Consider the following 22,861-nt stretch of genomic DNA (forward strand, 5'->3'; position numbering starts at 1 on the left):
GGGGCGGCTCCCCCCAGCTCGGGGGCGCGGGGCGGGCGGAGCGGGGCGCCCGCTACTCACGAGCGCTCCCCTCCCACGGGCTCTCGGGCTCGGAAACGCGACTCGCTGGGGCCTGGCGCCGCCTTCGGAAACGGACCACTCGCAGACGCTCACGCGCGCACGCCGCGTGCCACACGCGCCTTCCGACACGCGTGGGCGGCGCGCGCAGCAGCGCCCCGTCTTGTCGACCCCCCGAGGCGCCGCGAGGCAGGGTCCCGGCGCTGCCCGCAGGCTTCTCCCGCCAGCCGCCTCCGCCGCTTCCCCACGGGGCCGCACGCGGGACCCCGCGGCCACTGCAGCGCGGCGGCCGAGGCCCACGGGCTCGCGCGGGCGCTGGCTTCCCGGACTGCGGGGCGGCGGGCCTGGGCGCAGGAGCCCGCGGGCCGGCACGGACGCGACGCGGGGCCGGGGCGGTGACAGCGCCCGGACCCCCGTGTGCTGGACGGCGGCGCCCGAGGAGGGGTCACCACTCACCAGCGGAAAAGTGCGGGCAAAGGTGAGCCTGCGGCGGCCGCCGGAGCAGCCCAGGTGCGGGCACGGCCGCCTCTACCGTCCGGGCCCCGAGCCGCCGCCCGGGAAACCCGGTGCCCAGTCCAGCGCCCGCCGCGGCCCCGCCCCGGCCGCTATCCCCGGTCGCCAGCAGTCCCGCCGCACCCGCAGCGGCCCCAACCCAACTCTCACCGCCCCGCCCGCCCGCGAGCCCACCCACAGACCCCGCCTGGCCCTGGGCCGCGCCGCCCCTCCCCGCCCCTCCCCGCGGCGCTGGTCTCCAGGTCCCGCCGCCCCTCAGGTAGCGGCTCCCTCCCCCTCCCCCCCTCCCCCTCCCCCTCCCCCCCTCCCCCCTCCCCCTCCCCCTCCCCCCCCTCTCTCCCCCTCCCCTCCCCCTCCCCCCCCCCCCCTCCCCCTCCCCCCTCCCCCTCTCTCCCTCTCCCACTCCCCCCTCCCCCTCCCCCCTCCCCCTCTCCCCCCCTCCCCCTCCCCCTCCCCCCTCCCCCTCTCCCTCCCCCTCCCCCCTCCCCCTCTCTCCCCCTCTCCCCTCCCCCTCCCCCCCTCCCCCCTCCCCCTCCCCCTCCCCCCTCCCCCTCTCTCCCCCTCTCCCCCTTCCCCTCTCCCACTCCCCCCTCCCCCTCCCCCCTCCCCCTCTCTCCCCCTCTCCCCTCCCCCTCCCCCCCTCTCCCCTCCCCCTCCCCCCCTCCCCCCCTCCCCCTCCCCCTCTCTCCCCTCTCCCCTCCCCCTCCCCCCTCCCCCCTCCCCCTCCCCCCTCCCCCTCTCTCCCCCTCTCCCCCTTCCCCTCTCCCACTCCCCCCTCCCCCCTCCCCCTCTCTCCCCCTCTCCCCTTCCCCTCCCCCCTCTCCCCCTCTCCCCCTCTCCCCTTCCCCCCTCCCACTCCCCCCTCCCCCTCCCCCCTCCCCCTCTCTCCCCCTCTCCCCTTCCCCTCCCCCCTCTCCCCCTCTCCCCTTCCCCCTCCCCCTCCCCCTCCCCCTCCCCCTCTCCCCTTCCCCTCTCCCACTCCCCCCTCCCCCTCCCCCTCCCCCTCTCTCCCCCCTCCCCTTCCCCCTCCCCCTCCCCCCTTCCCTCCCCCTCTCCCCCTTCCCCTCTCCCACTCCCCCCTCCCCCTCTCCCCTTTCCCACTCCCCCCTCTCCCCCCTTTCCCCTCCCCCCTCTCCCCCTTCACCCTCTCTCCTCTAGCCCCCCTCTCGCCCCCTCGCCCTTCCCCCTCTCCCCTCTCTCCCCCCCTCTCCCCTCTCCCCCCCTCTCCCCTCTCTTCCCCTCTCCCCTCTCTTCCCCTCTCCCCTCTCTTCCCCTCTCCCTTCTCTTCCCCTCTCCCCCCCTCTCCTCCCTCCCCCCTTCTCCCTTGTCTCCTCTCCCCTTCCCTCTTCCCCTTCCCCCCTCTCTTCCTCCCTTCTCTCTGTCTCTCTGTCTCTCTCTCTCTCTCCCTCCTCCCCCTACTCACAGGCTCTGGGGACTTCCAGTCAGCTGGAGAAGGGGCAGGGGACCCCTTTTTTTTAAAAAATATGTTTTTATTTATTTTGGAGAAGAAGGAAGAGGGATAGAGAGAAGCATCAATGAGAGAGAGACATGGATCAGCTGCCTCCAGCACACTCCCCACTGGGGGATCAAGCCCACAACCTGGGCATGTGCCCTAACTAGGAATCCAGCTGGGTACCTCTTGGTTCAAGGGTGAGGCTCAACCACTGAGCAACACCCACCGGGTGTGGGACCCCTTCTTAAAGGAGCAATGGCACAGTTTCTCTGGCCTAAGACTGCTTCAAGCTAGTCCCACAGGAGTCCAGGAAAACCAGGGACTCCCCTCCACCAGGAAACCTCCTGCTGGGCACCTCCTGTGTCTTCCCCGCCCATGGTATGACCTCCTTCCTAGTGGGGCCCCAGACACACCCCAACCTCGAAGTGTCTCAGACCTGAGTCCAGAGTTCAGAGGTCCCCTCCTGAAGTGAGGGCCCAGGAGTAGGAGGAGGGACAGCCTAGCCTACCAGGAGCTCACGTGCCCAGGGAATGTGGGGGCCCTGAGGTCCAGGTCTGCTCTGAGTTTGACCAGTAATGGGAGGGACAATGGGGAGACCTGGTTTTGTAGGCGCCTTGGGGCCCGGGACCTGTGTGTGATAGAGGGAGGACTGGGGGAAGACACAGCTGGGCAAAGGTGTGGAGGTGAAACTGAGCTAGCTCCCTATGGGACAGGTGGTGAGAGGGAGGCAGCTTAGGTCTGGTCCAGAGGTTTTGCTCACAAGCTGGGTGGGACTTATCCCAGCTGTCACAGGAATCCACTGGGGTCCAGGTCAGGGTAAGACGTGGTCATGCCTGTCCTCAGGAGGTGAATCTTGTGCTGGGAGGCAGGAGATGGCCCAGGCCAGGCCCTGGAGAGGAGCAGACCCAAGCAGGGGGACACATGGTTTGGGGGGGAGGAGCTTCCATATGAGGTGAGAGACACAGGTAGTGTTTCGGCTCAGCCCCAGACTCATGAGGCCCTGCAGCCTTGGGTTGTTGCTCTTGGCTACAGCGGTCCAGAGCCAGAGGGTCTCCCCCCCCCCCTCGCGTCTTCCCTGGCTGAGCAGCACCATCAGACAAGGGGCATTTGCAGAGCGCCCACTGCAGTCTGCTCCTGGGAGCTCTGGGTGCCATTCTCCGTGGCCACCAGTTTCCTGAGGCAACCTCAACCTTGACCCACTCAACGATCTTACAAACTACCAAGAGGTTTCACCTACATGGTTTTGGTTGACTGTCCCACAGTCCATTTAACAGAAGAGCAAGGTCAAGTTCTCCTAAGAAGGTCCTTAGTGAATTGGGGACGAAGCCACACCAGATCCCAAACCCAGGTAGCTCCCAGACCCCAGTAAAAAGGAAAGGTTGGGAGGAAAGGTTTGGGGGGCTCCTCAGGCTGTTTGTTGATGGCAGCAAGGGAGGAGGGAGCAAGGGAGGGAGCATGCAGGGTGGGGCTCAGGAAGGCCCTGGACCATTCGGGATAGCCTTGGTGGGACTGGTTTAGGGGAGCAGGAGGAACCTCTGAAGCCCCAGAGTGTGGTCTCATCCCTGACATGATGACTCACAGGGTGCCAGACTCTGAAGTGACAAGATCTCACATAGGAAGCTTGGACTCACCGCCCAAGGTCTCTAACCTTCTTTGCCAGTTTTGGCCTTCAGAACAGGCTGAGTGAAGACTGCAGGATTCCTAGGAAAAAGTTTGTGAAGAATTATTCAGTGCAAAGGACAGGCTGCAAAATGTTATGCACAGGGGCCTCCCAACAGCACCATGGACATGTGCTGTGGGGGGTCCTATGTGCTGTGTGGGGGGGTCCTGTGCGCTGTGGGGGGCCAGTAGCATCCCTGGGCTCTTCTCACAGTCATGACATCAAAAATGTTTGCAGACATAGACAAATATCCCCCAGGACACCCTTCAAAGTTGTACAGTGTGGGCTCAATTTTATCAAAAGGAAAGAGCCATGTAGACTCCTGGGTGGCATAGGTCAAGCGGGTGGGACAGCATCTCCAGTCACTAATCAACAGTGTGTAAGCCTTTGGGCTCTCTGCCTCACTCCAGAACCTGCAGCGTCTGCAGACAAGACAGCAGCTCAGGTCCACACAGGAGGGGACTAACAAGCTATAGCTCCCAACAAGCAGCTGAAAACGGAAATCAAGTCAAAGCCACAGTGAGCTACTACCTCACCCCCCAGAATGCCTGGAGCCCACAACATGTGGAGAAACCAGAACCAGACAGGCAGGCAGTTAGTGGCAGTTCCCAGGCCTCCACTCTTTGGCTGACCCTGTAGGAGCCAGCTCCATATTCACCTGAAACTCCATATCCACCTGAAAACCTGGAGACTTTTGTCCCTCTGAGGGCAGCCTGTGCTGCCCCCTCACAGATCTCTTAGCCACTCCCTCCTCTGCATGCAACCCCTCAGGCCTCCCTGGGTGCCCCAAACTCGACATGTGCACATCTGGACTCAACTCCCAGATGCCCTAGCCTGCTTCTCTGCCTTGGTCCTCCCTGCACACACCCCTCCTCCCTCCCTGACTCCAGACCGGGTTCCACCTCTCCGGAGAATCCACTTGTCTGCCTGCACAGTTCCTCCTTCCTTTCCAGCAGCAGCTCCACCTTAAGAGGGTAGAAGAGGCAGGCAGAGCCCTGGCCACCCATTACCAGCCTTTGTGCCAAGTTGGCTGTGCACAACTTGGTCTTGTGCTGGGCCCTGGAGACACAAAAGGGAGCCACAAAAACTCAGCTCAAACTCTGCCTCAGGAAAAGCTCCCCTGGCCCCATGGAGTGTGGAAATGGGCCTCACAGCGTAGGTGTGCATACTGCCTGCTCTCCTGTGCCTTGCCCTCCAGCTCTCCAGCATCTCAGATTGCTGCTTGGGGTTCCTTATAGTTCTGGGGAACTCCTCCCAGGACTCCAGGATTGGAACTCCTAGATGCCACACAGGTCAGCATATTCCATCCCCTGGCCTGTGATTGGCTTAGAAGTGGACATGTGACCCAAACTAGGGCAGGCTTTTGGCTGGAATGCTGGTTCAAAACCACTTCCTCTGGCTGGATGCAAACAAGGGAACATACAGCCTTAGGAGCTGCATCTTGGAATCTTAGCATGAAGGTAGAGCAAAGAGACGGAGAAACCTGGTTCTTGGCAATATTGTTTAGCTGCTGGATCAAACCTCACCTGAAAGCCAACTTATGATGGGACTTTTCATCATGAGTCAATGACTTCCCTTTCTTGTTTAAGCGATTTAGGGTTGGGTTTCTGTCTCTGACTAAGATAGATGTGGGAGAGGCTAAGGTCCTGGGTGTGTCATGGCCTCAGGATCTGAGCTGACAGGCTGGCAATCTGAGAAGCTGACCCAATCTCAACGCGTTCTTAGCCGTGACTTCTTAGCCGGTATAAACAAGTGTCATACAGCACAGCTGCCCGCTCCTGGGTGTTTCGGGATAGAATGATAGCTCACATTTTCAGGGACAGTTGTATTTCTGTGGGATGTGTGGCCTCTCGAATTAGCAGGGCCACATGTGCCAACATTCCTTCTATTTCCTTCTGTCCTGGTCCCCAGTTCTTCCTGTGATTCAGGCAGATGCAGCAGCAGGGGGTCGGATGGGGCTTGAGTCCCAGCAGCCAGCAGGCCAGAGGCACATGGTTGGGCAGACCCAAACCAACCTCTTCTCTCCAGATGCAGGATGAAGCTGTTTCAGGAAGAACCTGGTGGTGGGAGGTGATCAATGGAAGACAATGGGCAGAAGACAAACAAAGGGGTCCTCAGGAGGGGACATATACTGCCCCGTGCCTGTGTGCTTGGCCCTGCCACCATTAAGGACATGAAAACTAATGACCACCTGGCTTCTGGAAAAGACAAGCAGCTTGATAATTCCCCGCCAGGGAGAGGCTGTAGGAACAGCCATGCGCACATCAGGGCATTTGGTACTCCAAGGTTTGGGGAGCAATTTGATCAAATTGATCTGAATTTACCCAGTACTCCCCCTTCTAGAGGTCTCCACCATGAAATACGTGAGTGCAGAGAGACCCTTGTACACAAGATGCCCAGCACAGTCGTGGTGAAGCAAAATGGTAACAGTACCAGTGATGGTGACAAGAGAACCCCCAGTCTGCAACGGGTCAGCTAGAGAAACTGTAATATGCACCCACACTTAGGAAATTGAGGTTCCATTGTAAAGACTGAAGAGGAAGTGCCCACCGAGCAAGGTGCCAAGTGGTGGGGAAAGCATGACACCATCTGTGTGTTTACTTGGGAAAACTAGTCTGGGCAGGTCCAGCCCTATGGAGCCCCAGCTGTTTCTCTGGGTTCTGCCACCCCTGCCAGAGCCAACTGGACCCCCTGAACCTGTCCGACCAGGCTGTGGGGCCCACAGGGCTACTGACAACCAGTGCTCACAGCCCCATAGCCAATTTTTTTGTTACCTGCATGTGTTTGGAACAAAACCACTGTGGTTCTGACTCTGAGACTGGTGCTGGGTTTCCTGATCAGAGGACAGGATGACCCCCTATCCCTTCCCATGTCCCAGCTCCACACTCCTTCCTTCTGCTCTAAGGATGGTGCAGAAGCTGGGTGCAAACCCCAGCTCCACTACTTATGACCCTTCAACCTTGGGCAAATTACTTCATTGCTGTGGGCCTCAGTTTCTTCACCTGAACAGTGAGTTCATCTCAGAGCATTCAGGGTTGTGCGGTTTAAACGAGATCATCTTTATCAAGCCCAGGGCCTGACTTCTGGCAGGTGCTCAGGAGTGTGGGCCCCTGACCTGAAAGGGGAATTGGAGGCCTCCTTTCACAGATGGGGAAACTGAGTCCAGGAAAGAGTAAAGATTTTCCCCAGGTCCTATAGCAACTTTACAGACCTGAGCTGCTGCCTGGCTTGCGGGGACTTCCTTCCTTCTCACCTTGTGTGGCTCCCTGGTGCCAGGAGCCCAGCAGCTCTGCACAGCCATTGACTTTGAGGCTTTCATTTCCTGGCCCTTGAATTGCCTTCAATTTATTCACATTGAGAACTTCTAGAGCCCCCCCGGAGGAAACTGCAAAGATGATCACATTACTATAACTGAAAATTAATGGACTGCTGGCAGTTCTAAGAGAAAAACAAATTATCTAAATATTTTAGACCAAGTAATAAAATGCTTTCAGTTTGCAGCTGCATGTTCCACACCACTCTCCACTTTATTGTCCAGACTCCACCTTTGTCAGTGAGTGTTTCATCCTCTCTGTGGCGGTCATTGCATCAGCCAGGGGATTGCAGAGAGACGCAGAAGCTGTGAGGTAACAGGCTTGCCCTGTCCTTAGAAGGGCCACCCTCTGGCTCTGGGGACATGGGCCTTGCACTGGCGGTGAATGTGTCTTCAGGCCTCCCACAGCCCAGGGTGGAGTGGAAAGTTAACTTTTTTGCTTTATGATCAGAAAATGGAAAATTCATCCTCTATTGGTTGTTTGGTCTTGTTGGTGTCAAATCCTGGCTCCAGATGTGCCCTTTCCATGAACGCCTTCCCTTTTTCTCTCTTCCTCTTCAATATCTCACCCTTCACAGCCTGCCTCCTCCAAGAAACCCACTTTAACTCATCCAGCACTCACCTCTGACTCTCTGAACCCATGGGCCCTACAAAGGCCAAACCACAGGATCTGAAATCTACAGTCTGTAGACCCCATTGGTGCCTTGTCCACATCACCTCAGCCCTCACCATTTCTGTGAATGCCAGTGACTTCTTACTGAGGAACTGGTGATTCCTCCCTGAGGGTGGCCCCCACTGCAGGAGGGTACTCATTTTTAGCTGGGCACAGGGCAGGCTGGAAATGCCCGGGACTCAAGACAAGCACTCAGGGCATCTCTCAACCAACAATGCAGGGAAAATCAAATTAAACTGCAATGAGATAACACTTTGTATTCACTAGAGTGGCTGCAATAAAAAGACTGACAATATCAAGTGTTGACAAAGATGTGGAGCAACTGGAACTCTCAGACTCCTGGGGGCAAGTATAAAATGGTGGAAGACTGTCAATTTCTTATAAGGTTCAACATACACCTACCCCATCACCCAGCAATTTTACTCCTAAGAAATTAAATAAGAGAAATAAAACATATGCCCACAAAAAGACTTGTACATGAATTTCAGGGCAGCTTTATTCATCTTCACCAAAACTTAGAAATGACTCCAGTGTCCATTATGAGAATGGATAAACAAAGTGCTATATTCATTTAATAGAATACTATTCAGCAATATAAAGGAGGGGCACTGATTCATGCTACAACATAGATGAGCCTTGAAAACATGATGCTCAGAGAGCCATACACAAAAGGTCACAATGTATGATTCCATTTATATGAAGTTCTAGAACAGGCAAAACTAAGGTCTGAGGATAGAAATGAGAACAGTGGTTGCTTCTGGTGGAGGTTACAGTGGGGTATTTGTCAAAACTCACAGAACTGTACATTATATATATATATTAAAAAGCAATAGTTTAAAAACCATGTTTTTATTGATTTTAGGGAGAGGAAGGGAGAGGGAGAGAGAGAAAAGATGCAAAAGAGAAACATCGATGGGCTATCTCTTGCATGCACCCTGACTGGGGATTGAACCCCCAGCCTGGGTATGTGCCTGACTGGGAATGGAACCAACAGCCTTTTGGTGCACAGGTCGATGCTCAACCAACTGAGCCACACCAGCCATGGCTGAACTGTACATTTTATTGAATATAAATCATACCTCAGTAAAAATGTTTATACTTGATCATTCCAAAACTTACATAGATCAGTGAAAATATGTGGAATGCACAGGAAAGCACAAAGTAAAACCAAAACCAAAAAATCACTTGCAATTATACCCCTGTGGAGATGGCCACTGTGAACAGGTCCCTTTCCACAGTCACATGTTCACATACCTGGGATCCTACTATCCACACGGCTTGGTAGCCGGTAGCCGGCTCACGCCTGTGTCCTGAGGTGCCTGCTCCCTCTCTGGTCCACACTCCCTCCCACCCTCTCCACCTCCCACTGCAGCAATGGGCTCCGCCAATGGGAGGCGGAATCAGATCGGAGGGTGAAAGGCCAGAGAGCCCAGGTTCTTGGAGCTTTTCCTGCCAGTCACCTTGGGCTGGCGATGCCCTCAACTAGAGATGACAGCGGCCCTCTTCAGGGCCTTCTCCTTCCAGGGTGCGGGAACCTCTCCGTCCCCCTTTCCTTGGAGCCGACTGACATCGCCGGCCAGGGCTCCTGCAGAATTCCCGTGGTTTCCCTAAAGCCATCCACGTCTCTCTAGTCCCCTAATAAATAAGCTGGGCTCGGATCACCCGAATTCGAACATGCCATCAGTTTCTCGTTCATTCCGGACGGTGCCCGCGAACGCATTTCCGTGACCGCGTTACGCACTGCGGGAGGTGCCCCAGCCGCGGGCACCCGCGGGACTCTCCGTGCGGACTTGCGGCGGCTGGCCCCGCCCCGCCCTGCGTGGCGCCGCCGCGTCGGGGGGTCAGCAGGGCCCACCCAGGTGCGACCGAGCGGCGCGGAGGGCACCGGGAGTGCGGCCCCAGCGCCGTGGGCGGGCCTCCTGCTCTCCTGCGCGCGCGGACCAGTCTAGCGCCGGCGCGGCGCCCGGACGCGTCCCCAAGGCAACGGTGGCCAGGCGGCGCCACCGGCCCGCCTCGTAGAGGCGGAAGTCCCGCCTCTGCCAGCAGCCCTAGGCTTCCCGTGATGCCTCAGGAAGAGCAACGTAGCCGGAAGCTGGTGGCTGCGGAGTAGGCGGCCGGCGAAAGTCCTCCGTGCGGCTCGCGGCGCGGCCCGACCCCGGCCCGGACCCCGCCGACCCCGCCCGACCGCGGCGCGCAGGATCGAGCCCTCCCGGTAAGCGCGCGGCCCGGGCTCCCGGCCCCGGCCCGGCGACGCCCCCGCCCGCACCCCCGGCCCCGGCCCCGGCCCTGCGACGCCCCCGCCCGCACCCCCGGCCCCGGCCCTGCGACGCCCCCGCCCGCACCCCCGGCCCCGGCCCCGGCCCCAGCCCGGCGACGCCCCCGCCCGCACCCCCGGCCCCGGCCCTGCGACGCCCTCGCCCGCACCCCCGGCCCCGGCCCGGCGACGCCCCCGCCCGCACCCCCGGCCCCGGCCCTGCGACGCCCCCGCCCGCACCCCCGGCCCCGGCCCTGCGACGCCCCCGCCCGCACCCCCGGCCCCGGCCCCAGCCCGGCGACGCCCCCGCCCGCACCCCCCGGCCCCGGCCCCGCGACGCCCCGGCCTCGCGACGCCCCCGCCCTCGCCCCCGGCCCGCCGCCCTTTTCTCCTCGGAAGCCACCTCCACGCCCCCCCAGCGGCCATGGGCCCTGCCTGTCACCCTCGCCGTGCGCCCGGCGGGACCCCCCTCGGACGCAGGACCCGGCCTGGACACAGCGTCCATTCCCGCTGAGCCCGAAGGGGCCTCCACCCTTCCTAGCGGGTGTCGGGAGGCCGGGCTACTCCGAAACGGCGGCCTCAGCCCTTTCGTTGCCTTCTCCCGCCCTTTGCAGTGGATGGTCGTCCGGGTGGGGGGCCCGGGAGAGGACTTTACATCCCTCCCTGTTTACGTGGATTTACGTGGACCTCTGCCTTGTGTCTGCCCTGTTAAACAACCTCATTGCAAACCACTAATTTTGAGAAGTAATTGTACTCGTTTGTGCAGTTCTGATATTCCTGCCGTGCTGTCCATGATAGTGCCCAGCGGGGCCTTACAACGGGCTCTTGAGTTGGTTTTGGCGTCCGTTTCCGGACCTTACCCCCGAGTTCAGAACCTATTGGAATGAGAAAGGTCTGTTCTTAGACGGAGCCCCTTTGGGCGCTTCCTGCCAGTCACCCGTGTAACAGCGGGGAGGATTAATTAAGCACTGTCCTTTAGTCACCCCTGGTGGGCTCAGATGTTGAGAAAGCCTCAGCTTAAGACCAAACATTCTGCAGTCTGGCAAGTGGCTTAATGAGCTGGGAAGCCATGTCCTCACTGGGTCCAGCGTTTGTTGACGTTACCTTCAGTTGCAGAAAGAGCTCCATTTGACCATCCTGGTTTCAAGCTTTAAAACAGTTCTTGGATCATCTTTTAAGATAAATAGCAGTTAAGGTTTCAAAAGAGAGGAGGTGTTTTTGTTAAACTTAGTATTTCAGAGAACTCAGGATTCTCACATCCAAAACCAGTTGCTGACGGGGGTTCCTTTTAAATCCAAGCCAAATAATTTACTTTTCACATTTTCTCTTCAGTGGTTGTGCAAACATTCCACTTTATTTGACATGGTGAGAACTCAGAGCAGGCTCCCCCATTTCTGACTTCTGTTGCCCGTGTCCTGTTGGTCAGAATGTGAGGGTGTCAGCAGGTGTGCCTGTCAGCCCTGCATACCAGCTCACACAGGGTTCTCCTGTGGCTGCTGTGAGACCTGGGTCTGCAAAGGGCTTTGTAAATTCAAACCCACCAGTTCATCTCTCCAAGTGTGTTTACCCACTTCTCCCTTTCACCCAAAGGAGTGGGCCAGGGGCCAGTCCTGGGCAGGACCGTGCATTTGTGTGTTTGTGCTCGAGACCTCGTCGTCTCCTGAGGACTGTCATGATCAGGGTCACACACAGCAGAGAACTCCAGGGCAGAAAGGAGCCTCTGGTGAACTCTGGTTTGTTTCCATCAATTATAGAAAACAAATTTATTTCTTAACTTCATCTGGCTTAGAAGTGAACTATAAGGAGCACTAGAGTTGTGGACTCCCAGGCTTAGGAGGAGGTTTGGTTGTGAGAGAGTCCGAGTTCCCCTCAGTGAGTAACTTAGATTGAAATTTAGTCGGAGATTCTTCTGGTCTTGTTTTACCTACACCTCAACATGAAGCTCCAACCACACTATTAACAGGAAGGCTGGTCTGAGCAGTCATCTACATGCAGCATTGAGGGGCAGAGAGGTATGAAAACACCCAGCACAGAGTGGGTGTGCAGCGTTACTAGTCACACTGTGGAGTCACACTGATAGTCCTTGAGTGCTCCACAGTGTGTGTTGCCATGTCAGGTAGAGGGGCACCTCACAGGTTCCACTCATAGTCAAGAGAAGGCCATCTTCAGAGAGGCTACACACTCAGTGTGGGCTGGTGGCAGTACCTGAAACCCAGGTCCGATCCAAGGTGATGGACTCAAGACCTGTGGGGATGACTTATGTCGAACACTGTGCTTAGTTCCCACCCCATGCTTCCAGCTTGAATCTTTTATCATTTTGATTTTCCTGAAGTCAGCGGGCCACCAGAAGAGCTTGAACTTTGCCAAAGCTAGGAGATCCATAAAGAAATAAATGGCTTGCCCTGGCCAGTGTGGCTCAGTTGGTTGGGTGTCATCCTGTGCACCAAAAGGTCGCTGGTTCAATTCCTGGTCCTGGTCAGGGCATGTGCCTGGGTTTTGGCTCGATCCCCAGTAGGGGGCATACAGGAGGCAGCTGATCCATGTATCATTCTCAGATCCATATTTCTCTCTCTGCCTTCTTTCTCTAAAAATCAATACAAAATCTTAAAAAGAAAGAAGGAAAGAAATGTCTTTTTAGCCCAGCAGTGTCCTTGTGAGGGGTGGTGACAGGTCTGCCCTACTGTGGCCATGCTATCACCTCTATCCCTCACGATGGCCCCACAGAGGACCTACCTACAGACCCTTCTGCAAACCAGCTTCTTTACACGTTAGTCAGGGCCATGACTCTGTTTCCCATACCCCCAACCCTCAATGGGCCAGGATCCTCCCTGTACCACGTGGGGCAAGTGGGGAGAGAACTCGGGGTTCCTTGTCTCTGAAGGCTGTCAGCCCAAGTCTGGTGTGTCGCCGTTCAATGTGCACGTTTTAATAAAGGCACCTTGCCGTGCATGAACTTCATTAAAGTCTGGACTCCGTATAAATGACCCAGTCGTGGTGGTGCATGGTACTTAAGCGAAGCGCACACCCATGTTGTTCCTGATAATTGTATTGCATTGCCTTGGCCCAGGCCATCCAAGATGCTCCGTATCTTTCTTAAGAGTGGACGTAGGTTTCTTCTGGAGGTGGTTTCTGGCACTACCTGCAGGGAGCAGAGGTCTCATCCTGTTGCTTCCAAGCAGCTTAGTGGGATTTCTTGGAAGCTCTGTTTTGTAATGTTTTTGCACTGACAGTGGATTTTCTCATGAAGTGACCTATTTGTAAATTTTAAAAAGCTTGGTTTTTTTCTTTGCAGCATCATGGCCAGCCCAAGAACCAGAAAGGTGCTTAAGGAAGTCAGGGTGCAGGGTGAAAACAATGTGAGTCTCTGCTTTTATTCGATGCTTTACTAGGGCTCACGGACCCTCCGGTCATGGCCTGCAGCCTCAGAGCCCACCCTCCCTGCCACCCTTCGGGCTTTTGGGGTCCCTGGGCTCTGCTCTGAGCCACCTGGGCGAGTCGCACATGGCTCTCTCTGCAGGTGTGTTTTGAGTGTGGTGCATTTAACCCTCAGTGGGTGAGTGTGACCTATGGTATCTGGATCTGCCTGGAGTGCTCAGGGAAACATCGTGGGCTCGGAGTGCACCTCAGGTCAGTGCCCTGCTCCTGCTGCTACTTGGCTCCCAGAGGGCCTGCCCTTAGGTGATGGGTGCCAGCAAGGCACAGGCACCTCACCTGGTAGCTCTGTGTGCCTTCAGAGGCCTCATGGCTGGGCGCTTCTGTCACAGGGAGCAGACGCATCTAATCCACAATTTGGGGGTGGGGGAAACTCTTGGACTCCCAACACTTGATAACTAGGTAGATCCTCTGCCTCTAGCTTCGTGCGCTCTGTCACTATGGACAAGTGGAAGGACTTGGAGCTCGAGAAGATGAAAGCTGGTGGGAATGTGAAGTTCCGACAGTTCCTGGAATCTCAAGAGGACTATGACCCCTGCTGGTCCCTGCAAGACAAGTACAACAGCAAAGCGGCTGCTCTCTTCAGAGACAAGGTGAGCCACAAATGGTGCCCAGGCTGTGCTCATCGGGGCCACCCGAGGAGACACGTGGCCTCTAGTTAGCAGGGGTGAAGAATGGGCCTTCCTCCCCACCCCCTGGGAGACTGTGACGTCCACATGCCTCTGTCCATCTTGGTTAAAATACTCCTGAGGACAGTGATGCCTGCCGGGGGACGGAGAGGTGGGTCCGAGCATTTGGGGTTGCAGCCACTGACAGAACTCGTCTGCACCATTGCAGAGGGAGACCTGGTCTCAATGTTCATGCAAGGCAGAGACCCCCGCCCATGGCCGCTGAGCCCAGGAGTTCACTGGAGCCAACGCTGGCCACAGCTGCCCTGGCAGGTCTGGGCTCTCTGACCTGCATCCCCTCGGCAGGTGGCCACTCTGGCTGAAGGCAGAGAATGGTCTTTGGAGTCATCACCTGCACAGAACTGGACCCCACCCCAGTCCAAGATGCTGCCGACCACTGCCCACCGGTAGCCACTCTGGCCGCTGCTCTCGGCCTGCCCTGACCTTTGCTGTAGATCAGGGTCCTTGTGTCGTCCTAGGAGTAGCTCCAATGTGTGCTCTTCCCAAAGTCAGTGGGAAAACATTTTTTTAGGTTGTAAAACAATACGAGATTTTATTGTCAACCAGGGAAGACATGTCTAAAAGAAAACCTGCCATCTCCCCAGTGCACATCCTTCTAGAATGTGCCCACGACATGCGTACAGCTCCCTCCTGAGGGTTGCCCACCTCCTCAGGGCGCAGGCACGCTGTGGGCAAGCAACCCTATGGTACTCATTCAGCGTTTCACATGTGGGAGGCTGGTGTCTGGTGTGACCTATCTCAGAAGGCTCCCTACTCACGTGGGGGGTACCAGGGTCCACCCCACCTGCTGCCCCTACTTGCTAGGTCCAGGTGCCCCCATTGTTAGGCCCCACCTGTAAGGCTGCACTGTCACCCCTGCTTCTTGTTGCCTTCTGGATGGAGCTGAAGTCCAGCTCGGCCTCCTGTGCTCTGTTCTTGGAGGAGCACAGGTGTGACCAGGTGGTCCTGACAGTACCTCCCAGAGGCCCATGTCCTGCCCAGCAGGTATCTGCTCCCCTTTGGTGGCCGCACCAATCTGTGGCTCCATTTCAGAGTCTCCGGCCAGCCGCAGAGTTTGACTGCCTCCTCGGACAAGGCCTTTGAGGACTGGCTGAATGAGGACCTCAGCTCCTACCAAGGGTGAGGCCCGGGGTTGCTGGGGAGCTGGAGGATCTGGTTGCTCAGGGCAGGACTGCCAGCTCTGCTGTGAGTGGGGTCTGGAGTGGAGAGATGACTAATACTTAAAGGAAAAGAACATGCTTTCATCCTAGGCTTGCCTGGCCTGTGACGGGTTGTCCTGGGGTCATCAGATTACAGTGCTGGCGACTCCTGCCATCCCTGCATGGTGGCTGCAGCCTTGCCACGTGGGGCTCCCTGGCTGGATGCAGCAGGACAGGCTTCAGTGAGCAGCACAGTGGCTGCTGTGTTTCCCTTTCAGGGCCCAGGAGAGTCGCTATGTGGGGTTTGGGAACACGGCGCCGCCTCCGAAGAAGGATGAAGACTTCCTGAATAGCGCCATGTCGTCCCTGTACTCGGTGAGCACACCCATCCTGCTGCAGGGGCCCCCCGTGCAGAGCGCCAAGGCCTCTTAGCGCCCAGGCTGGCCCAGGCAACCTGCGCTGGTCCCTCTCTTCTCCTTCATGGGCGTCTTATGTGTCATTCAGATCCCAGAAGTTTTCACTCATTTACTTACTTTGTCAACAAATATATGTTTCAAGTTAACTAGGCGCATTCCCTCCAAAGAACAAATGTTCTGCGTGGATGAGGTGTAGCTATCTCTCTCCCGGGAGGCTGTTGGCGCCGCCCGACGCAGCCTTTGTCAGTTCTCACATTGCTGTTAGCCAGCCCAGTAAAGACAAGGTTTGGTGGCAGAGGTGATGGTTCTAAGGTGCATGGGCTCCAAGACCCTCTGGGGATGGCCCCCTCAGCCATGCGTGGTTCCTACCTGCCCTTGGCTGCTCCTGGTCACCATTGTGTTCCAAGGAACCTTGCACTGTTTCTACAAAATGGTGATGCTTCATCGGAGCATCAGTGTGATAGGAACATTTGCAAACACCCGAGGGCCTGGCCGGGGAGTGCACTTTCTGGTGGTGGGACCAGGTGTTCAAAGTGCCAGGTGCATAAAGCAAGGGTGGACCTGGGTGTCAGTGCCGGGTGACCCTGAGGCTGTCTGTGCTGTGTGTGCATGAAGGAGCTGGAGGAAACTCATGGAAACCTGCTTTCCCACTGTTCCCAGGATCCTGACTTAGTCATGGCAGGAGGCTCACTCTGCCATTCAATACTGTTCTCTTGCCTTGTGCACACACTTACTTCAGGAAGCAATGAACTTAGTAAGAGTTATTTCAAACCCACCCATCACCAGTCTCAGCTGGGCCTCGGGGCCCTGGAAGCAGATTTGAAGCTGAAAGCCTGCTGTGTAGGAGTTTCTTTGGAGAGAGGTGCCTGCCCTCCAGAATGTAGTGTTTTGTGTCTTCGTTGTCCCCTGTTGCCCCCAGATCTTTTATTCTTATAGTTCCCTAAGTGAGTGGACCATCTGCTGTGTGTATGGCCCTCTGCATTTCTTCAGGGGCGAAAGGTTGTGGCAGCTTTAAATCAGGTGTTTATATTCCTAAGTGGTTGTCATTTGTCTTGGAGGCTTAGGAGGGAACTTTGAACTTGGACAAAAGAGCAGGTTGTAATGGCTCCATCCCCCCAGGGTTAGTCTGTCCAGAGTGGGCGGAGGGCTCCTCCCCTTCATTGGGGAGGTGGGGGCACCGACAGCTGTAAGAGGAGCTTAGGGCGGGACTTGGTGGGGCCGGTGGGGCCACCCTGTGGTCCAGGCCTGTCTCTTTGGAATCCTTCTTGTTGGAGATAGACCTCCTTTGGGAGATGGATGGTGGGTCAGAAAGTGGCTTCCTGGGCAGTTGCATGTGGAACTTTGACGTGGCCTCTGCTCCCTTTTAGGGCTGGAGCAGCTTTACCACCGGAGCGAGCAAGTTCGCCTCAGCAGCTAAAGAGGGTGTAAGTAGTCTGTCCTAGTGTCACCAGGACCCCGGGACCCGCACAGCCTGCCTGGCCTGCAGGGGAGGAGTTGTTGTGAATGGGAGGAGGGCAGGCCCTGGAGCCCAGCATCAAGGGGCTGTAGCCCCATGGTACCACCACTTGGCCGTGTGGCTAGGTGGCTCTCTCTAGGACCTTGTCTCTTAAGGACAGCTGTGGCTGGGGGTCTGAGTGCCTTTCAGCTGGAGTGTGTGGCCAGACTTTCTTTCTTGTTAGAATAGTGATTGGGGCGCTCGGCGAAGTGAGCGGCATCCTGTTGGGCACCGAGGCGGCAGTGGCATGGGCTGGGCTGTGGAAAAGCACATTGAAGGTGGGATTGGGGTGGCGCCTCTGCACCAGTGGGGCCCTGTGTCCCAGAGAGTGAGTAGGGACAGTTCGCCCAGGGGCTGGTGTGCTGGGCAGCTTTGCTGAGCACCCAGAGCCACTGCAGGGTGAGCCCTGGTGCCTCAGTGGCATCAGCAGGCGGGCCTAGGACAGCGTCTGTGAGCTTGGGAATGCAGCCGGTGGCCATTCAGGATGGTGGTCACAAACCCCTTTTGTTTCCTTCCAGGCTACAAAGTTTGGATCCCAGGCAACTCAGAAGGTAACAGGAAGCTTCTGTGCCCTGTGCTCTATTACATTCCTAGTTTGATGTCCTGTCGGGTGTCTGATGCGCCCTGGTGTGCCCTCCAGGCCCTGCGCTTTGGGAGGGGACAGTGCTGTTGTGCAGCCTGGGCACTGACAGGCCCGTGTGTGTGGATTTGTCTCCCAAGCTTATGTCAGTGTGCATTACTTCAGGTGCCCATGGGTTTGGCAGGTAGGGTAAGAGGCTGCACCTGCTTAGGGCCTGTGGGATTGAAATCATTGCCCTGCCCATCGCTGCTGGATGCTGGGCAGCCACAAGGCCACTGTGGAGAGATGCCTTGTCAAGAAGGAGCAGGCTGGCGCTGCTGGGTGGGACGAGGTTCCATGTCTCTGAGCCTAGGCTGTGTCTCCTGAGCTGGCACTTCCTTGGGACCATGGGGCTGACCTCTATCCCCCACCAGCACCTTTTCTTCCTGTAGGCTGAGGTCTCGGGCCTCAGCCCTTTTTTCTTCAGATCTTGGTTAGTGGTCCCTGCAGTCCGTAGGAGGTGCTAGGGCTTTGGGCTGACCTATTATCCCAGGCTTGGGGGTCAAGTCTCAGGAGGGCATTGGCCACAGAGCTGTCCCAGGTCCTGAGTGAGGAAGGGGTGGTTTCTTCCCCACCACTGGGGGCCCCAGCTCTGCTTCTCTAAGCCCCTGACTTCGGGCCCCTGAATCCCTCGCTTACTCGGTTCTGGAACGTGGTCAGTTGGGAGTGGAAAGCAGTCAGGTTCAGTGGCAGTGAAGGCTCCAAGGTCACTTCAGGGCCTCATCAGGGTGATGCTAGTGACGCATTGCAAGATGCGTCCTTCCGGTGGTGCCTGTGTTGCTCTACTGCCTTGCTCTCTCCTCTCTCTCCCCATGCGGTCCCCATGCTGCTGGGTAAAGTTCTGGGGTTCCAAGCAGCAGCCGGAGTTGGTAAGGCCTGCGTCTGCCCTCAGAGTGCCACTTCGTCTGCTGGGCCTTTGCTGTGCTCCGTGCTGTCTGCATGCTGTGGCCTGTCTTGTGCCTGTGCTTACGTGTGCTCACACCCAGAGCTGTTCACTCGCCTGTGCATGCTGCTTGGGGACCCTCACTTCCTTTGTGACCCAGAATGCAGTGGGCGCTGATGGCCTGGGAGCCACTGGAGCTACTTGGCAAAACTTTCATGATGTAATTGCCTTGAACCAAACACTCCAAAGGTGTCTTAACCCAGGAGTGAGGTCCTGACACCCATTCTGCCTTCAGTGCCCTTTCTCATAGCTCCCCACCATCCCGCTCTGCCTGCACCTGATTGGTCTTCTGGTTCTGCCCCTTCAGCCAGCTCCTGAAGGAGGGCAAGTGGGGCTCATGCTCGGCTGCTGAGGATGTGCCCCCTGCACCTCGGGGGAGCATGTGACATGACCTGCTGTTGACACAGGGGCTGTCCTCACCCAGCAGGATCCACTGGGCTCTGAGGGGGAGACCCCGGAGGTGACAGCTGGACAGGGTGGACCTGAGGGCTTATGCCATCGCTGGGCCCCTTCCTGTAAGACTGCGTAGTTGGGGCCAACGGGTCCGGTCTCCTTGTGGGCAGGGTGCTCGGAGACACTTTTGTACAGTTGCTGTGAGAGCATGGGGTGTACCGTGTGCCAGTGGGCTGCCTGCTGTCACTGTCCGCAAGGCTGGCAGCCGCTGTGCTAACCCTCACCCAGGAGCCCCCCGACTTCCCTCTCATGGTGTCTGTTCTTCACGCAGGCATCAGAGCTGGGCCACAGTCTGAATGAGAACGTCCTCAGACCTGCCCAGGAGAAGGTAACAGGCCACCTCCCAGTGCTGGGCACTCCAGCTGTGCCCTTCCTCTCTCCTATGGACCTTGTCCCTGGGGTAGCTGGTACAGTGGGGGGCTGTGCTGCCTGTGTTCCCCCCTGTGTCCCTATGTGCTCCCTTTGTCCCCTGTGTTCCATGTTCCCGCACACTGCCTGTGTTTTCCCCGTGTTCCCCTGTGCTCCCTGTGTTCCCCTCATGTCCCTCTGTCCCCACGTGCTCCCTGTGTTTCCCATGTCCCTTCATGTTCCCCATGCTTTCCCAGTGTCCCTATGTGCTCCCCTTGTCCCTGTGTGCTCCCCGTGTTCCTCCTACTGTGTCCCCACATGCTCCCCTTGTCCCTTGGGCTCAGTGGGGCCTGGCCTTGCACTCTGCTTCAGAGGGGTCCTCTTCTCCTGGGGCCGGTGGTGCAGAGGAGGCCCAGACTGGGCAGAAGAAGCTCTCAGTGGGGCTGGGGATTTGGGGGGCACTGCCACCTCTCCTCAGGAGATTGTGGGAGATGCACAGACCACCAGGGAGGACACAGTGTTAGGCCAGTGTGGAGGCAGTGTCATTGGCTCCCATGCCTTCCTCCCTATCACTTCTGGAGTTGTGTCTCAGTGGGAGACAACACAGCTGCCGTGGTGGTGGCATTCTTTGTCAGGAAAGGTGGTGGGCTTCTGCCCCTTGGTTAACAACACTGTTTGATCCATGCAGGTGAAGGAGGGAAAGATTTTTGATGATGTGTCCAGTGGGGTGTCTCAGTTGGCATCCAAGGTAGGGCCCCCGCCGACATGCGGGCACAGTTGGAGCTGGTCTCCACATTCCGGGCACTGGCACCAGAGCTATAGGGCTGGGTACTCGTGCTCCAGATCACTTCTGTAGCTGAGGGGCCCTGGGCTGCTTCTGCCCTGTAAGGTGTTAGAAGGGTGGGCAGGTGCCCTGCTGCCGACAGCTGGCGGGATGTGGAGAGAGGTCTGTGGGCTGCACAGCTGCCGACTTGTCGCTTCTCTCCCTTCTGTCCTCTCGCTGTCGCTGGGCCGTCCCCTGGTGAGTGTTGACTCTGGGTGTGCTGGGGACACCCCTCTCTACCTCACTGCCGGGGCGGGGTGTTCATGTGCCTGTGGCCCTGTTTCCTGTGCCTGCCAGCGGCCCACCTGCCAGCAGACCTGTCTGGGTGAACAGTGGTGCTGTAGGGACGGCTATGCTGCTGCGTTTTGGGGCTCTGCTGGGTCTGAGCAGCAGGCAGTTTGCGTGCTCCTTGTCTGAGCCTGGCTGAGCCACATCCCTGTCCTCCTCCAGGTCCAGGGAGTTGGCAGCAAGGGATGGCGGGACGTCACCACCTTTTTTTCTGGGAGGGCCGAGGACCCCTCAGACAGGTATCTGATGTGGCCCCCCTCCCTGGGGCTTTCCCCACAGGGTCTCTCTGAGGCATTCGGCACCCCCAGGAGTCCAGGGGCCTGGGGGTCCTAGAGGAGGCCCAGAGGTGCAGAGGCTGGATGGTGGCCCCTCGTCCCCCTCGCCCTGACGTCCTCCCGTTGACCCTGAGGGACTGCTGCTGCCCAGGGCTGAGGGGAGTCTCAACCCATCTCCAGGGGATGGGCCAAGGGGGAGCAGGAGGCCTAAAGAGGAGGGCAGTCGGGCCCCTTAGTGGCCTTGTCCCCTGACCCTGGTGCTCACACTCTGCACTCAGGCTCATACCTGGGCCTTCCTGCTGGAGCCCAGTCTGCCACCCTTCTCTTTCTCTGACCCACAGGTAGACCCTTGGGGGAACCCTGAGGGTTTGGTGGGGAGATGGCTGTGGCTGGCCCTGGTGGGCAATGTAAATTCCCTCCTGATGGGACATCTTTCCCTTGCCCACGGGCTGAAGGCCACTGCTTGCTTGTAGATGTGCTGCATGGTGTTTTCAGTGGTGTGACTGCGTTTTGGGTGGGGGCAGCCTTCGTCCTGGGCCGGCTGTCTGGATAGTGCGAGGGGCTAAATGCTCTGGGTTTTCTCTTACGTTTCTTCGAGGTGCCCCCCATTCAGTGGGCGATGGAGCGTGGGCTCTGGCGCAGGAGGCCTGTCTGCGTCTCTCCAGCAGGCGCCGTGCTGGAGCCACACTGAGCCCTGGCTTCCTCCACTCTAGAGTGAGCCGGTCCTGGGCCCCGTGGGGGGGTCCCAGTTCTCAGGGGAGGTGCTAAGGGAAGGCCCGCTCTTGGGAAACAGCTGTTCAGAGCCCCCCTCTTTCCAAGACCCCTAGAGGGCCAGAGCTACCAGAACAGCGGCGGGGACAACTCCCAGAACAGCGCCCTCGACCAGAGCTTCTGGGAGACCTTTGGGAGCACCGACCCTGCCAAGGCCCACAGGTCCCCGAGCAGTGACAGCTGGACCTGCGCCGATGCCTCAGCCGAGAAGCGGAGCTCAGACAGCTGGGACGTGTGGGGCTCCGGCTCTGCATCCAACCACAAGAACAGCGACAATAGTGATGGCGGGGAGGCCTGGGGGGGTGGCGGGGAGGGCCGGCCCAAGACCACCAGGAAGGCAGCTCCAAAGGCCCTTCAGGTGGATGAGGGCTGGGACAACCACAACTGGTAGGCCCTCCGTGCCTGGCCCCGACCACTGGGGCAGCCACCCTGTCCGTACTTTGCCCTTTTCCAGCACCCTCCTTCCACTTGACCCAAGAACGCCTTGGGTGGGACTCTTGCGGGGTGGTGCCCCCTGCCTATGTCGGGGACTAAGCGCATGGGGGCTTGCTCTCCATGCCAGCCTCTGCCCAGCCCTCCGGTGTCTTGCGCTCCAGGATTCCAGGCACTGTGGAGGGCAGGGTCCTGCTGCTTGTTGGAGGCTGGCCGTGCACTCAGTAATAAACACCCTCTAGGGCTGCCCGGAAGGCACTCTCTGTGACATGACGTGAGTGCTGGCTCTGTGAGTGTCTAACTTTCTGGATTTGCTGTAGTTCCTTTATAGAGAAAATGCCCAAAGTTTTAGAGACAAATATCAAAAGCAGCACCAGTGCTCCCGCTGCCTTCTGCCCCCCCCCCCACTTGAGGGCCTCTCCCCCATCCCCTACCCCTGAGCCTGGTCAGCACTTGAACTTGGCCTTGCCCTCTGAGTCCATGGTGGCCCCCACCCAGCCTGCCCTGGACTGCTCAGAAATGAAGATTAAAGTTTGGTTAGGGAGGAAGGCAGGCCCAGTGCCTCAGAGCCCAGCTCCATCCCCCCAGTCCAGGAGCAGAGTGGAACCTTTGCCAGGACAGGGGCTTTGCTATCTCCATGATGCAGGGTCAATAACCAGGGTGCCCAGAGGCCAGGCCTTCCTAGAGCTGGGAGTGGGGAGGGGGTGGATGCATCTGGCTGGCTCCTTCATTCTGTGCCCACAGCGTTTAGCTGTGCCTGGGCACTGCCCTTCCTGCACTGGCCCTTGTCTACCTTGCACTGTCCACCCAGAGCG

At 58.2% G+C, this 22,861-nt stretch overlaps 1 protein-coding gene across 4 annotated transcripts; it reads left to right on the forward strand.

Annotated features, from left to right (window-relative positions):
• The first annotated feature begins 10,942 nt into the window (after nucleotides 1-10,942).
• Nucleotides 10,943-22,314, forward strand: ARFGAP1 (ARF GTPase activating protein 1). 4 transcript variants are annotated; one of them, XM_016202407.2, is made up of 14 exons: nucleotides 10,943-11,656; nucleotides 13,216-13,279; nucleotides 13,441-13,550; nucleotides 13,777-13,948; nucleotides 14,330-14,430; nucleotides 15,077-15,163; nucleotides 15,462-15,558; nucleotides 16,967-17,023; nucleotides 17,613-17,645; nucleotides 18,553-18,582; nucleotides 19,381-19,437; nucleotides 20,146-20,205; nucleotides 20,731-20,807; nucleotides 21,663-22,314. In XM_016202407.2, exons 2-14 carry the CDS (start codon nucleotides 13,220-13,222, stop codon nucleotides 22,003-22,005), a joined length of 1,284 nt encoding a protein of 427 aa, XP_016057893.2. In that variant the 5' UTR covers nucleotides 10,943-11,656; nucleotides 13,216-13,219; the 3' UTR covers nucleotides 22,006-22,314. The 4 variants fall into 4 exon arrangements, with proteins under 4 accessions (XP_016057893.2, XP_016057902.2, XP_016057899.2 ...); XM_016202416.2 differs by lacking the exon at nucleotides 20,146-20,205 and having other exon boundaries at nucleotides 10,944-11,656; XM_016202413.2 differs by lacking the exon at nucleotides 18,553-18,582 and having other exon boundaries at nucleotides 10,944-11,656.
• The last annotated feature ends 547 nt before the right edge of the window (nucleotides 22,315-22,861 follow it).

This window comes from Miniopterus natalensis, chromosome 7 (assembly GCF_054644295.1).
Source record: "Miniopterus natalensis isolate mMinNat1 chromosome 7, mMinNat1.hap1, whole genome shotgun sequence".
NCBI classification, from domain to species: domain Eukaryota; kingdom Metazoa; phylum Chordata; class Mammalia; order Chiroptera; family Miniopteridae; genus Miniopterus; species Miniopterus natalensis.